At 47.6% G+C, this 17,219-nt stretch overlaps 1 protein-coding gene across 5 annotated transcripts in view; it reads right to left on the bottom strand.

Annotated features, from left to right (window-relative positions):
* The window catches only part of AFF3 (ALF transcription elongation factor 3), a 598,192-nt gene that overhangs the window by 114,927 nt on the left and 466,046 nt on the right, over positions 1 to 17,219 (bottom strand). For all 5 annotated transcript variants that reach the window (XM_051842640.2, XM_051842639.2, XM_051842642.2 and 2 more), the window contains one exon: positions 6,324 to 6,375. In XM_051842640.2, the coding sequence (XP_051698600.2) occupies positions 6,324 to 6,375 (52 nt within the window). The remainder of the gene's footprint in view (positions 1 to 6,323; positions 6,376 to 17,219) is intronic.

Raw genomic sequence — 17,219 nt, 5'->3', positions numbered from 1 at the left:
GGGTGACAGCTCTCTTCAGCACTGCAGCTCTCCTGCTAAGACACTGGACCAAAAAGAGTCTTGGTGGAGGTCTCTGGTGACTCAATGGGGAGCTGCTCTGTTGGAGATGGAGCACAGGGGAATCTCAAGAACAAGTCCCCAGGGGACTGAGAGGACGCGGGATGAACTCTGACAGCCCAGCAGACAGGAGGCAGAGGTGGGATCTCCTCTTGCAGGAGCGGGGGCAGGGAGGGGGGCAAGTGAATTCGATGGCAGTGTCTGGATGGGATGGTGGGTAGGTTTGGCTTTCCGTTTAGAAGCCAGTCAACCATGAGACACAACCACAGCAATAAAGTCTGAGCAAGACTCAGGCTGTTCACCCAAGAAGCCGGGAAGACAGAAAACCAAATAAACTAAATCCTATATTATCCACTATTTTCAATTCTGTGATAAAGGCAATTATAGGATATTGAGAGAAAATTATTTTGTATTAGCTATTTTATTTATTTGAAGAGAGAGAACGAGAGAGCGAGGGAGGGAGGGATATGAAACTGCGTCCCACACCCAGGTACTCTGATATGGTATATGCTAGTACTGCAGGTCAAAACACCTGCCCTGAGAAAACTTTAAAAATGACAGCATCTATTTTAAGTTATATACTTATACTGTAATGTCTAGAATAGCTAATAAAAAAGCTATAAAAAGCTATAGACACAAGAACAGACAAATCAACATGAATTCTTCAAAAATGCAGAGAAAGGCAGGAGGAAACAAATGAAAAACAAAAACAACAAACAGAAAACAAAGAATAAAGTTACAGATTCAAGTTTTAACATTTGAATAACCACACTAAATGTAAATGGCCTAAGTTTCATCAATTTAAACAGAAACAGGCACATCAGATAAATATGACTTAATTATATGCAATCTATAGGAAATTCACATCAAACGTAACAATACAGGTAGGTTGAAAGTAAAAAAATGGGAAAAAGTTATAGTATGCAAGCATAATCCAAAGAAAGGGCAGCAATACTGAAATTTGGAAAAGTAGATTTCAAAGCAAAGAAAATGACTAAAGATATGATCATTGCATGATGATAAAAGAGTTAAACTGCTAAGAAACAGTGACCCTAAATGTTTTATGTACCAAATAATAAAGCTATAAAACATGCGAAGTAAAAACTGATAGAAAAGGGAAGAGAAATAAATTAATCTACAACTATAGCCAGAGACTTCAGTATTCCTCTCTTAACAACTGATATTAGCAACTAGGGAGAAGGTCAGATACAAGAGAGAACTCACATCAAACAACAATATGTGCATTTAACTAATATTTATAGATCACTCTACCCAGCAACAGCAGAATATAAATTCCTTCAAGTACCCATTAAACATATACCATTACAGATTGTATGTTGGGCCAGAAAAAAATCTTCAACAAATCTATGAGAAATGAAATCATATAGAGTATGTTCTCTGAACATAATGGAATAAATTAGGAACCCATAAAACTGTGATTAAAGGAGATCCCTAAACACCTGGCAATCAAATAACAGACTTCTAAATAATCCATGAGTCATGGAAAGTGAAGTTTAAAAATAGATTTATTTTATTGCAGAAAGATCAATAAAATTGGTACACCTCTAAGCAAGACTGCCAAAAGGAAAAGAATAGGAGAAGTGATTAGGATCAGGAATGAAACAGGGGCTATTGTCATAGATCCTGCCATCATCAAAAAAATAGTAAAGTGATACTATGAATGACTCCACACACACAAACATGACCACTTAAATGACACAGATAGGCTAATTACTTGAAGAGCAAATGTTATCACAACTTAGGCAATATGAAATGTCTTACAGCTCTACGACTACTAAAGAAACAGAATTTATGAGTTTTAAAAGTCTCCAGACCCTGATGGCTTCACTTTTGAATCCTGCCAAAGAAAATTAACACCAGTTTTTACACAATCTCTTCGAGAAAAAAGAAGAGCAGGGAACACATCCCAAATGGTTTTATGAGGACAGTGTTACTCTGATGAAAACTAGAAAGACAGGGAGAAACAGCAAACCTCAGATGGTTACACTTAGGAACCTAAAAAGACAGATGCCTGGTGAGGACATGAAAGCAACCAGAATTCTCTTATGTTGCTGGCGGGAATGCCAGTTGGCACAACCATTTTGGAAAATGAGTGGAGATAACTTGCCAAAGCTGAACTTGCACATAACCTATGGCCCAACAGCAGAAATGTTTCCGTAACTCAACAAAAGACCCAGATGCTAAGACAGCAGCACCATTTTAGCAGCTTCAGACACTGGCGTGCCCATCAGCAGTGCAATGTGTATGTAGATTATGGTATATACACGTAACAAAACAAGGTATCTCAGTAAAGAAGGGCACACCTCAACCCCACGGAAGGACATGGGCTCTCACAATGCTGAATGGAAGAAGCTTGACGTAAAGGAGTACATGCTATTTGACTCCACCGACAGAGAGTTCAAAGACAAGGGACAATCACTCTACAGTGTCAGAAAACAGGAAGTTGGCTATATCTCTGGTGGTGCTGACTGGTAGGAACTTGTGGGCTCCTGGGAGGACGCTGTGGCTGTACCTTAATCTGGGTGCTGCTGATGTGAGTGTCTTTGTGTTATGAATACTTAACAAGTTGTATGTTTGCACTTAAGGCACACATACTTTTCTCTAAATATTCAATTGTATACTGATATGCATGAACGTATTTTTTTATCATTTAAACAAATTTAACATTCTTTTTTTTTTTTTTTTTTTTTTTTGACAGGCAGAGTGGACAGTGAGAGAGACAGAGAGAAAGGTCTTCCTTTGCCGTTGGTTCACCCTCCAATGGCTGCCGCGGCCAGCGCGCTGCGGCTGGCGCACCGCGCTGATCCGATGGCAGGAGCCAGGAGCCAGGTGCTTTTCCTGGTCTCCCATGGGGTGCAGGGCCCAAGCACTTGGGCCATCCTCCACTGCACTCCCGGGCCACAGCAGAGAGCTGGCCTGGAAGAGGGGCAACCAGGACAGAATCCGGCGCCCCGACTGGGACTAGAACCCGGTGTGCCGGCGCCGCTAGGCGGAGGATTAGCCTAGTGAGCCGCGGCGCCGGCCAAATTTAACATTCTTCTATAAATAAAAAAAGCCTCATGGATCTAGCGACATGAAGATAGCAGGTGACTTCAAGTCCAGAGGAAGTGGCGGGCTTGGGAATCTCATGCTAACTTCAGATTCACAATGGAGACGCTGACACGGACAGTAGCTGGCTGGCTGGGTTTGAACCCCTGGGGAAGGGCTGCTTGGCTCTTCATCACAAATCCAGTCTGCGCCCTCAGCTTTAAGAGTGCAAAGGCAATGAGGAGAAAAGCACCACTGGATGGCAAGTACTCAGATGGACAACACTCTCTGCCCAGTTGGGGAGGACGAGCGGGTGTAGTGACCTGAAGCTCCTGTGGGCATCTGTTTATGACCACGGCTACCCAAGCCATTTCAACAAATGCTCACAGAGACAATCAGACGTAATGTCAGAAGAGGTTAAGAATCTTAATGCACTATATTCACTGAGGCGGGGAGTATAAAATGTTTCGGGTCAAGGAACAAACTCTGATTGTGTCTGCAAAAACTGTTTATGGTAAACCTTTAATCATTTCACAATGCCAGAGAAATGACGTGTGTGCATGTGTGTTACATGTGTGCACCAGCTACCCTCTGGCAGGGAAAAACCACATTTTGGTCTTAGGGAGAAAAAATACTGTATCACTAGTCTTTTTGAAAGTAAGGAAAATTATGATTTTGTGATTAGACCAGGGTAAAACCATAGGCCAAAGCAGGGCAACCCAATACAACTAGTGTTGCAGCAATGACTTAAATGACCATATACAAAACCTTTGTCTGGAGTCCAAACCATAAGGCAGGGAGTACTATATAAAAATCATTCATAAAAAAAGTTGTATATATATAAGGATTAAATACAAGAATAAATAAGTTGGCCGGCGCTGCTGCTCACTAGGCTAATCCTCTGCCTTGCAGCGCCGGCACACCTGGTTCTAGTCCCGGTCGGGGCTCCTGAATCTGTCCCGGTTGCCCCTCTTCCAGGCCAGCTCTCTGCTGTGGCCAGGGAGTGCAGTGGAGGATGGCCCAAGTGCTTGGGCCCTGCACCCCATGGGAGACCAGGAGAAGCACCTGGCTCCTGCCATCGGATCAGTGCAGTGCGCTGGCCGCAGCACGCTGGCCGCGGCGGCCATTGGAGGGTGAACCAACGGCAAAGGAAGACCTTTCTGTCTTTTTGTCTCTCACTATCCACTCTGCCTGTCAAAAAAAAAAAAAAAAAATTAAAAAAAAATAAATAAGTTAACCTGTCTGTTCACAAGATGATATTATCAATAGGAAAGGAGTAGCTAATAAAGCCAAACAAGTCGAGTAAATGTTCTTACTGCCTTTAGAGTGTGTATCGTGCAACACTGAGAATGAGTTTTCTTTTATGTGCATGTGTTTTCACTGGAAACGGTGCAGGGAATTACTTCCAAATTAAGAAAAGCTTGCTAGTTGAAATGGTCTGAGGATCTTTTTCCAATATAAAGTATACACAATTTACACATTTGATACAACTTAGTTCATAATAAACACATTGAGACTCAGTGGGGGACAACAGAGAAAATCATTTGCTGTTAGATATATAAAAACACCTCAAGGGGCTGGTGCTGTGGCATAGTGGGTAAAGCCATGGCCTGCAGTGCCGGTATCCCATATGGGCACTGGTTTGAGTCCCGGCTGCTCGGGCCCCTGAACCCATGTGGGAGACTCTGAAGAAGCTCCAGGCTCCTGGCTTTGGATCGGTCCAGCTCTGGCTGTTGCAGCCATTTGGGGAGTGAACCAGTGGACAGAAGACCCCCACCCCCTATCTATCTATATATATAATCTGCTTCTGCTTCTCTATAACTCTGCCTTTCAAAAAAACCCAAAACTTCAAACAGTTCATGGGAAAATGGAGTTACAAAGGTAATTTTATTTTGGTGCCAAAACTTTAGAAATCCATGGATTTTTCGCAGTATGCATTTGCCAAGAACTTTTTGCAAGCCCCGTAGATGAAGAACCAAATGTAGCAGTGATCTGCTCTACCTCTTGCAGGTTGGCTATGTGGGTACCTGACTGCCCGGTGCGTACGCCTAGAAACAGACTCGTCACTCTCTACAAAATGCACAGCCCGACTGCTCCTCCTGGCCCAGCTGCCCAGCTAAGCTACTCCTTCCCTGCAGTGCTCTCTGCCTGCCAGTCTGGGTTCCAGACTCTCGCGGCCTTGGTGCCTCAGCTTCTCTCTCACGACCAGAAATCCCTTCTCTGACCTCACAGCCACGTTTCACTGACACAGTCTTTCCAGAGATCTTCCTTTGACCTCTATTTCTCCTGCCGCTCTCTCCCGACAGCCTGTGCACTGGCCTGTCCACATAGGGCATCACTTCCATAGCATTTCCCGACACCACGGCTTTAAGCTCCCTATTCCAGGATCACCTGGATGACCTATTTCTCATCGCATGTAAAACAACATGTAAAGAAGACCCCGTGGGCTTGCATTTCTGCCATCACCTTTACCCATACTTGAAAAAACACAGCACGGGTGGCGAGAAATAGGAACAAAAGTGTAGGAAAATCCAGCTTTCCTCTTTGCAAACTTGCTTTCAAATACAAACATTTCCTGAGATGCAGAGGGGAGCGTGATGAATGTTAAGTGGATGTTTTTTCAACTTAACTGACTGAGCAGAAGAGCATTTATAACCCCCTGACTGATGTCTGGAGCTGATAAATCAACACCACGGGAGAATATTTCAGGCGCATTTATCATGTAAGACAAACAGCCAAGATGGAGCACGATTATTTTTTATTCATCATTTTAACTCACCCCTACGTTTTTCCCTTCTCGATGTTAATAATACCTGCATAACACTTCTCAATATTTAATGTTACAGCTTGCCTGTTGCATGCTGACAAGGTTAAGGTCCCATGTCTGAGCTCCTGAAGGCCAGGTAGCTTGGACAAAAAAAAGAAAAGAAAAGGCTCCATTTCCCAATGAAGTCCAACCCTAGTTCATTCCTTGTAAATACCCATTGTTGGTGCCAACGCCATAAAAATTATGGCATTAAAGTGTCAGGAAAAATCAAGGCCGAGCTATTTGTACAGACTGGCCCGACTGCACGCAAGTGTATAATCAGAAGAGGAAAGCCAGCCTCCCAGAGCAACACAATTCAGAGTTTGCAACACCCGGGTACAGCACCCCCACCACCACCCTGGGGTGGCCTCTGAATGCATCCAAGGAGTGGTCTTGTGAAAGCAAATCTTACCTGCTCATTCTCTTCTTCATCACTACTTAGCTTCAGGTCATCTTCTAACATTCTGAAAGAAGGAACAAAGACGTACAGGCACTTAGCACTTGGAAATAATTCAGCACCACGACATCGCTGTTATTGGAGCAACACCTCAGTAATCCATCTATTTGATTTCCTATTTTTTTTCTTTCTCCTTTAAGCCATTTTCCTCCAATGCATGTGGGAAACAGCAGACAATACATTATGAAAAGTAACCTCACAACAGTCATAGGAAAAGGTGTCTGGTATCAAGAAAACGAGAGTATTTCAAAAAGTTCTTGGAAAAGGGAAGAAAAAGATATACTTGTTTTGATGCCAAAGACACTTGAAACCCATGCTCAACTTTATATAATATGCATTTTTCATAAACTGAAGACCCCATGTATGCATGGATTTCAAGGTTTCTTTGCACTGAAATAAACATCATTTAATTTGATTTTCTGTGAACTTCTTTTTGAAGTCTCCTTGTTCTGTTTTCAGAAGCTAAGTGAGGCTTTTCCTCCACTTTAATCTAATTCCACCACTTTAATTCCACCACTACTTGCTCTGTGTTTCCTGTCCCGGGTGCCGTGCTGCGTCGCCTGTCAGGGGTCCTGATGGTGCAGACAGTGGGAGAGGAAGTGGACTTTGCTGAGTCACACAGCAGTCAACTTGAGCTCTGAGCGACAGCCGCTCCGTCAGGCCTTCCCTCAGTCGAGGCGCTGGCACGCACACTGGTGGAAGATTCTGGCAAGTGGGGAATACCACAGGGCAGGAGCTTCCTGAAGAGCCTGCGAGGGCCACTCTGCACCCACTCGGAGCCCTGTGATCCGTCCTGAATGGGGAAAGCATACTTTTGGGGCCATAAAAATAAAAATAAAAAAAAAAAAGCAATGCAACTTCAGGCCCTACTACTTCTGAGGATGAAAAATTAAGATTCCTATCAGCATTGTTGAATTCTTTCTTTACAGACAGCAGTTTTCAGGTGAATTCATTTCAAAAAGGATGCGTAACCTAGAATCCATTCTGTGAAGACAGTCGGTTCCAGCAGGAGTGCTGTGCCAGGGAGCAGGGGCAAGTCCCTTGGGGCCCCGGACATCACCTAAAGGCCACTGGACCATGGTGCTCTCAGGCCCCAAGACAAAGACCACTCCTTAACTCGTGCCTACTGTCCTGTGCTAGCCAATGACAGACCGATCACCACTGCGTGCCTCTGAATGCGTTTCTAAGTCATCTCAGTGACTCTGGCTTGCACGGGGGTTCGGGGCTAATGGGACAAGACGTGGACCCGGTTCTGCCCTACTTGTCTTTGCACTTGGAGCATGTTGCCTAGAGTGGAGAGTTATGCTGAGCAACTGTTGAGGCCTACTTTGGCTTTAGATTCTGTGAGTCTACAAAATATGTGGGCGTCTCCCATTTTGTAAAGGGGAAAAGCGCTTCTGCTTTTTTTTTTTTTTTTTAGAGGACACAATCGAGAAACTTCGAAGTAGCTTTAGTTCCATTAGTACTGCTATTCTCTCGGCATCAGGAAATATTATTCTTTGATTTTTTAGACTACGATTAAGCAAACCAACACTACCTGGCAGAGGCTGTGGAGCTAAACCCCACTCTGCTGTCCATCAGCATGTCCTGTGCCCTGAAACTCACCAGCTCCCACAAGAGGCTTCCAAGAGAAGGAACACCTTGGGGATGTGTGAGAACACCGTTTTAGATTCACCTTTTCTTTGACCTTGATTCCTCCGTGACTAGACTGGGATGTCAAGAGGGACAAGACTGTATCATTGGCTGGGCTGAGGCATCTTCTGCAAGACCATCTTTACACTAGAAGCAACAAATGTCTCTCTCATGAGAAAGATCTGCGTACGTGACAGTGTCTTACGTCAACCCCTTATCCCCTCTTTTGGGGTCAACTGCCATTGCGATTTAGTTTAATCTTGAAGACTTCCCAGCAAGCACTGGGTGTTGTCAATGTAGGTGGTCCCATGAGTGGACTGGAAGAGGGAGGGAGAGGGAGACACACAACCACCATGGAGAACAGCGCCCTCACTGTCATGTGGAATCAAGTCAGGGTGACCGGGAGGTTTGACTTTAACATGGATAGCAGTATGTACAGATCTGAAGGCTGTTGCCAACCAGAGCAGGCAATGCCTTGAAGTAAGGGGTCTTTGCTTGGCTGAAAGTCAGCCATGAGACTCATCACCACGTGAGCTGGCACTGCCGAAAGTCACCACCACAGCAGGAGCACTGGATGAGGCGCTATTTTAAGGCACAGGGTCCAGCTTATTTTCATCTAAGCATGTGCTACATGGGCGGCTGTGGTTTTAGTTCATCTCCCACAAAGTTCATGGGTTAGTGGTACCTGGAGGTGGGGCTGCCGGGAGGTAACTAAGATTAGAGGAGCTCATGTGGTTGGCATGCCTGGGATGGCATCAGTGGCTTCCTGGGAGGGAGAGTGGCCTCAGACAGCACCCTTGCTTGGTTCTCCACCCTCGCTGCCGCAGCATGGGACGCTCTCTGCCACGGGAGGATGCAGCTACAAGGTCCTCACCAGATGCAGAGGCCTGCTCCTGGCTTCCCTGCCTCCCATCCTGTGAGCCAATACACTTCCATTCTTTATTAATTACCCTGTCCAGGAGTTTGGTTGAAGCAACAGAAAACAGACGAAGACGCGCGTCAGCACTCACACACACATATCCGTCTGAATCTCATACCACCCCTCACACCCCCAGGTCCTGGGCCAAGGACACCTGTGGGCCTTGACACTTGACATTTCTATAATGGGACCTATCCATCTTGGCTGTCATTTCCAGGAGAAAAAGCAGCCTGGGGGCCACCGTGCTCTGTGCATAGCAATCACTCTATCAGAATTTAGCTTTCTTCTGTTTTTAAAAAAAAGATGGTATTTCTTGCTGAGTTCTAAAAATAAAGGATCACCTGCGTATTAGTCTGCCTTCTGTTGCTATGAAAAATATGGGAGGCTGCGTACTTTATAAAGAAAAGTGGTTTATTCTGATCACGGCTTTGGAGGCGGAACGTTCTCTGGTGAGGGCCTCATTGGCTATGTCCCAGCGTGGCGGATGGCATCAGGTGGGAGTGCATGCAAGAGGAAGAGAGCACCCGGGAGCCGGGAAGCCGGGGAGGCACCGCGGGGCTAGGCTTGCTCTGTTGCACCCAGTCACTCAGGTGTGTCCAGTACTGAAGGGCAGCACGTGGTGAAATTCTCCCAGGCTTGAGTGCAGGAAAGGGCGCATGCTCTGCGCTTTGCAAACCAAGTCTAGGGGATGTGCTTGCTGTCATCAGAATGAAGCTGAAGGGCTTGTGTTCTAGGCCGGCACTGGGTCGCCGTCACTCAGGGTGAACCTGTGCACCTGTTGGGGATGGGTACACAGCGTGGCCAGGGGAAACTGCCTCCATGAGATCAGCATTAATTCCTTCCAAGGGCTATGCCCCCAGGGACCTACCCACTGTCCACCAGGCTCCACCTCTTGAAGGTCCCACCAGCTCAACACAGCTACAGTGGAGAGGTAGAACTCTTCCAGTATGTGAACCCTTGGGGAACACACTGAAACCATATCCAAACCACAGCAACATATAACCACCACACTCTGCATTCAAGAGAACTTTCGAGAGAGGCTCAGATCCAAATTAAACGTCAGTATAGCTTAGCATAGAAGTAGCAATGGAAACACTAAATAAAGCAGCTTGTACATATTCCCAGAGTAATCGTGGGTGGTACCATGACCTGGAATAGATGGTCGCGGCCACACAGGGTTCCCCTCACCCCGCCAACAGGTGCACAGATACACTCTGAGGCGACCCAGGCCTGATGTGGTCTGAGCACACAAGCCCCTTGGCTTTGTTCTGATGGCTGCAAGATCCCCTCATCTCAATTTCCAACGCACAGGGCATGTTCCCTTTCTGCACGCAAGCCTGGTATGATGATCGTCAAGTGCTCCCCCTGAACCTGGACCCACCTGAGTGGTCTCTTAGAGCACCCGAGGAGCAGCCGATGTCACAGTGAATTCCGAGGTTACAGTGAAACAAGGAAATAAGGTTAGAGAGGAGCCCCAAAAAACTGTGACACTCACAGGCTCAAAAGACCTGTCCATACATGGTGGGTGGCAAGTGGACTAGACTGTGGTTGTCCCCACTGGAACACACAAATGACACCATTGTCCTCATGCTCCCTACCCCTGTGGAACAGTGTCTATCATCTGTCTGTTCCCTACTGGACGCAGGTACATGAAATAACAGTCCTATATTGGTCCCATTTTCAGTGCTATAATTAAATACCTGAGGCAACTAACTTAGTAAAGAGTTTATTAAGCTCAGTGTTCAAGTCCAAGATCCACTGACCCCACTAAGCTGGCTTCAGCAATGGCGTAGCAGGCATGGAGGGAAGCCCAAGGGCAGGCCAGGAAGCAGAGAGAACAGCTGGACCTGAACTTGGGCCTTGACAACCAACCCTCTTGAGAGAATGGCCTGCTTAGGGCACACCCCAATGACCCAAGAACCTTCCACCAGGCCTCATCTCCTAGAGGTCCTAACACTTCCCAAAAGCATCCCCCTGGAGACCATGCCTTTAAATATTCCCAGGCCTGGGGGGTACATTCAACACCCAAACTAATATCCAAATCATTGCATACGTCAAAGCAAGAGGAAGGGAAAAACGCAAATCAAGTGGTCAGGCTACTGGGTGGGGCTGGAGGCTCTAATTGTTTTTGGAAGAGGAGGGCAAGGAGCGCTGGTCTAAGGGTCTGGGGACAGAGTCTGAGACTGGTCATCTGCTTATAGGCTCAGGGCCTGTGCTGGGCTGTCACATCTGGCTCACAGGGACACCCTCAGGCAGCCCTGCTCTGCGTAACTCCAGGCCCTTCCTCCACTGAAGAACCCCACCCACCCAGAGCCATTCCCTTTCACACGCCTGCACGGCCCCCTGGAGCCCTCCTGTGTCTCTGAGAGGCAGCTGTCACTGTTGAATGGGTGACCTTGCCAGACCAGCTAAGCACTTTCTAGATATTATTCATGCAGTCTCCACAGCCGCTCCTCGCAGGCGGACACAAAGCCCTGCAGAGTGTGGACTTGGGGCCACACTGCTCAGGATGCATCCCAGCTCTGCCACTCAACTTCTCCAGGGGCCTGGCGTCTCCCTCCCAGGGCACTGCAGAGAATGCATCACACAGCCTCTGCAAAGTGCTTAGTACAGAACCTGGCACAGGGAGGCATTCAATCGGTGTTCATTTTTCCCCCTTTTTCCAATGAGGGAACCAGGCCTCAGAGCAGCGAAGGAACTTGCGTGGGTAAGCAAGTGTGGGACAAAGATGTCTTTGTGAAAATGCCTCAGACCTGAGCCATGTGCCCCACTCTCCGGCCATGGTGAAAAGAAACGCTGTTGTCCTCTAGAGACCTCGGAGGCAATGTCTTCTAGGTTAGAACTGCTTCCATGCTTGATTGGCCTGACGTGGCTCTGTGTATACAGAGCTTGGAAAACACGCCTGGCTGTCAGCTCCAGCACAGGATGAAGACTTGCTGGGAGTGAGGGGTTGGCCACACAGCCAGGAGCCCCCTCGGAAACCAGCTGCCTGATGACAGTGGGGTATGTTGAAATAGAAGACACGATACAGTAGAACAGTGTGCTCGGTGGCTAGCAAGCAGAGGTGCTGAGAGGCCTGGCCTCTGTGGCCTTGACACCCGGAGAGCTGACACAGTGCTGTCAAGGACTTCCCAGAGCGGCCTGACCCGAGAAACTAGGAACTGTGACACTCAGGACGCAAACAGCACTTCCTAACATGGGATTAAGGGATTGAGTGTCTACCCATTTTTTTTTTTTTTTAATTTGACAAGTAGAGTTATAGACAGTGAGAAATCTAGACAGAGAAAAAGGTCTTCTTTCCATTGGTTCACTCCCCAAATGGCTGCTACAGCCAGTGCTGCACTGATCTGAAGCCAAGAGCCAGGTGCTTCCTCCTGGTCTCCCATGTGGGTGCAGGGCCCAAGGACTTGGGCCATCCTCCACTGCCTTCCCGGGCCACAGCAGAGAGCTGGACTGAAAGAGGAGCAACCGGGACTAGAACCCGGCGCCCATATGGGATGCCAGCACCGCAAGCAGAGGATTAGCCAAGTGAGCCATGGCGCTGGCCCCTGAGTGTCTACCCATTTTTATATGGCAACCGTGTTGGCTGACATCTTCAAGGTATGGTCCCAGGCATGTTGTAGCACACTCCCTGATCATAGGAGCAAGGGTCAAGAGGTTCTGAGTCTAGAGTGTGAAAGTGTGAATGGGTTCTCTCTCTCTTGCGCGCGCGTGCACACACACACACACACACACACAGGGCCTTGTGTGAGCTCAAAGGAGGAAGCAAAGGCTGCCGTGGGAATGTCACCCAGGACTCCAGGGAGGGGCTTGCCACAGCATGGCTATGGTTGCCCGCCAGGGTGCCTGTGCTGCTCTCCGGTGTGGTGGTGTCCGGAGGTGGTGGAACCTTGAAGCAGTGAGGCCCAGAGGGAGGGAAGCCGGTCCCAGGGCCTCCACCTTCAGGAGGAGATGAGTGCTATCTGGGGGGAGTTCTTCCAGCACTACATTCCTTCTCTCTAGAGTGGATTGTCACAGGCAAGGCCAACTCGTGCATGAGGCCTCTTCTGCACAGGGCCAGTTCCCTTCCTCCCTGTCTGCTTGCAGCTGCAGGAGGGCGAGGCCCTCACCAGGACACACAGCTCCAGCAATGTGGGCCCTCCAACCACAACAACCGTGATGGGGCCAGCGCTGTGGCGGAGCAGGTCGAGCTGCTGCCTGCAGTGCCAGCATCCTATATGGGCACTGGTTCAAGTCCTGGCTGCTCCTCTTCCGATCCAGCTCTCTGCTATGGCCTGGGATAGCAGTAGAAGATGGCCCAAGTCCTTGGGCCCCTGCACCATATGGAAGACCCAGAGGAAGCTCCTGGCTCCTGCCATTGCAGCCATTTGGGGAGTGAACCAGTGGATGGAATACCTCTCTTTCTCTCTCTCTCTCCCTCTGCCTCTCTGTGTAACTGACTTTCACACACACACAAAAATCTTAAAAACAAACAAACAAAAAACAAAAATCTGTGAGCCAAATACGACTTACCCAACTTCACGTATTTTATTAGAGCAACACGAAATGCACTAAGCCAAGAACCAAGGACAAACTTGGTGTCGCTTTGAGACTTACCACATGCTACCTGCCTCAGGTGCACTTTCTCTCTCTGCTAGAGAAAGATGAATGAAACAGGCCTTACCGCCCACAGCAGACCCACCCTCCCAACCCTGTTGTTAACTTGTTCGCTTGCTCATGTGTTTATAACATGGTGAGCACCAATCCGCGGAACACAAACTGTCTCCCAGGACTGGGGTCCACTCATACATTATATTCAAATCAAAACTGCCGTAGTACCCATTTTTAAACGGCTTAACCTGAGGATGCTTTGGCATCCACAACTCCAGCAAAGTCCAACAGCCTTGTGAAGGTAAATCCACGGCTCTCGGAAATCCAATACAACTCTTGCAACTTTAACATGGGATTAATGTAACTTCCCTGTGTATGTTTATTTTCTTAATAGAGCAAAGGACAAATTTATATTGTAGCTGCTGCCTACATTTTTGATGCCAAAATTGCTCAGGAAGTAGAAGCAGCAGCCTACCCTGAACAGATGGCCAAATGCTTCCGCTGCTTGTTGTTACCCAGCCCAGGTACTGCACACAGGCACATAACTACCTTCAGGTGGAGCAGCGGCCATTTCACACAGCAGTGGTTTTTAATTAATAGGATTTCCCCCAAATTACTCACCATTTGGGGCCCTTAGCAGATACAAATCCTGCAATCCTTTCAAGTTAATTTCATTTTTCTTTGTCTTTTCCAGCTTCTTAGAAATTTGAGTTTTAATTGGGTGGCTTGATTTTCAGATTTGTTTTCATAGCAGGTGCTACTACTATCCCCACCTACTTGAGATTTAAAGCTCAAGACAAATGTTTATGGATCCCCATTAAACATATTCATATATGCAAATGTATACACCAGCAATTAGCATTGCATGATGGCCTCTTCATTATGCATGTCCACCCCTCTGCAGGTATTCCTGGAGCTATCATCTCCACAGTCTGCAACGTGGGAGGGAAAGTCAGACACCGCATTTCATTCCTTCTGAAGTCCATGGCTCTGTCAGGGTTGCTGCTACCATCTGCCTGGGGCTATTTTCATTAGAAAGTGCACATTGTCCTCTGTGTGAGTGTGAGAAGAACTTAGCGCGTGCTATTCCAGTGAACCAGGAACTCAGGCTACAGAAGGGCCTCGGAATATGTCCAAGGCACACACAAACTAACTTAGACAGGAAGCAAACAGAGACATCGCCAACAAGATGAAGGGGTGGTCCAGAGAGCCCAAGAGCTTCCAGATGCAGGGCTCCTTCCATTGTTCTGGAAGCAATTTTGGCTCAGAGTGAGACAGTGTTCGCTCACACCTTTCTCCATCCCTGGTTTCAATTGTTGGTGAAAACACACTTGCTTCTGCCACACTCACTGTGGGTGCACTGTATCCCTTCTGTTTATGACCTGTTTTTTTTCTCAGGGACAATGGTCTCCAATGGCCCTTTTACTCCCTAAATGCTAGGCCTACCTGCGGCCAGGGACCCTTGTTTCAGGGGGACAGCATTGCATTTTCTACCTTGGAAGAACCTCACAGTCGTTAACCTGCCAAATCCCAGTGGGATAGGAGATGAATGTGCGTACGACACGAGAATCTCAACCAACCGACTGCTTTTCCCGACAGGACCCACAGCTATATGTTAATATGGAACAAACATCAGTAAAAGGAAAATGGAAATCGACACTAATCAAAGAAAACAGCAGTGCCTGTGCAGGGGGCTGGGGTGGGGTGAGTTTTGAAACGGCAGCTGCCTGGCCAGCATTTCAGTCTAAATTCAGTCTCTACTCAGCTCTGGGAACGAGGGCAAATTATTTTCCCTCTCCGGATGTTGTTTCCACATAGCTAAAGTCAGAGCTGGTTCAAATGATCTCCACATCCTCTTGTGGCTCTGAATTCCAAGGCTCTGTGCTTTACCAACGGGTAGACAGTCCAGGAAGACTGCAGGGAAATGAAGCTCTGCAGAGGACCAGATATGGCTCAGCTGGAAGTAAAACTAACAGGTTGTAATCTGAGCAAAAGGTGCTAAGATCCCACAGGAGCCAGGAGCTGTGGGTGAAGTCCTCATTTCCTCCCACGTCAGGCGAGAAATTCCTAATGGTTTTTCTAAGAATTAAGAAGCAAATGGCTGCAGCAGTGCTGTGAGGCAGTAGAGTGTCTGGCTACCTTTTGGAGAATCTTCCCATGTAGTACAGTGTGTAAGACAGAATCTCGCCTCAGGTGCAACTCCTGTCAACCTGGAAGGCTGGAGAGGCTTCCCTGAGACACGGAGCTAAGGTGTTTCCCAGACCATACCGGGCTATGCTGACTACTCCGTGGAGAGATGATGCCAACTCCCCAGCTGGACTAGAGACTCTGGAAACATTTCTTCATGTTATAAACCATCCAATAATCTTCAGATTTTTCCTCCCTTAAGATTTATTTATTTTATTTGAAAGGCAGAGTTACAGAGAACGATGGAGAGACAAATAACTTCCATCCACTGGTTCACTACCCAAGTGGCAGCAATGGCTGGAGTTGAGCCACACTGAAGCTAGGAGCCTCTTCTGTTCTCCCTTATGGGTGCAGGGGCCCAAGAACTTGAGCCATCTGCTGCTGCTTTCCCAGGTGCATTAGCAGGGAGCTGGATTAGAAGTGGAGCGGCCGGGACTTGAACTGGCATCCATACGGGATGCTGGTGCTGCAGGCGGTGGCTTAACCTGCTATAGCACAGCACCAGCCCCATCTTTATTTTTAAAACATTTATTTATTTATTTGTAGGGCAGAATGACAAAGAGAGGAAGAGACAGAGAGACATCTTGCATCCAGTGGTTCACTCCCCACATGGCTAAAATAGCCAGAGTTGGGGCTAGGCTGAAGCCAGGAGCCAGGAATTCCATCTGGGTCCCCTACATGGGTGACAGGGGTCCAATCACTTGGACTATCTTTCTCTGCCTCACCAGGCACGTTAGTGGGGAGCTGGACTGGAAGCAGAGCAGCTGGGACTTGAACTGGTGCTTCCACATGGGACACCAGCATCGCAAGTGCAGCTTCATCTGCTGCACCACAATGCCGGCCTCAGTTTTAGTTATTCTTTGGAGTCTTCCTATTAGAGTGAAACATGACCCCCCCATCTCATGACTGATGGCTTTTAGGTGGCTTTAAAAAAAGATCACATGCACATATTCCCATGGGAGGATCTAAAAATAATAAAAGCAGATGACATACAAACAGATAATCTCAATTGAAGGCCGGTGCCGCAGCTCACTAGGCTAATCCTCCACCTAGCAGCGCTGGCACACAGGGTTCTAGTCCCGGTTGGGGCGCTGGATTCTGTCCCGCTTGCCCCTCTTCCAGGCCAGCTCTCTGCTGTGGCCCGGGAGTGCAGCGGAGGATGGCCCAAGTGCTTGGGCCCTGCACCCCATGGGAGACCAGGAGAAGCACCTGGCTCCTGCCATCGGATCAGCGCGGTGCGCCAGCCATGGCGGCCATTGGAGGGTGAACCAACGGCAAAAGGAAGACCTTTCTCTCTGTCTCTCCCTCTCACTGTCCACTCTGCCTGTCAAAAAAAAAATAATAATCTCAATTGATGCAGTAAAAGCATTTTTGACAAAATTCAACACCACTTCGGGATAAACACACTCAACAAATTAGGTAAAGAAAGACAGTGCTTCAACAAAATAAAGGCCACATTCGACAAGCTCTCAGCCCACATGATACTGGATGGTGAAAAACTAAAAGCTTTTCCCGTAAGACCA

Source organism: Oryctolagus cuniculus, chromosome 2, assembly GCF_964237555.1.
Source record: "Oryctolagus cuniculus chromosome 2, mOryCun1.1, whole genome shotgun sequence".
Lineage (NCBI taxonomy): Eukaryota > Metazoa > Chordata > Mammalia > Lagomorpha > Leporidae > Oryctolagus > Oryctolagus cuniculus.
This window is presented reverse-complemented; position numbering and strand designations above follow the sequence as displayed.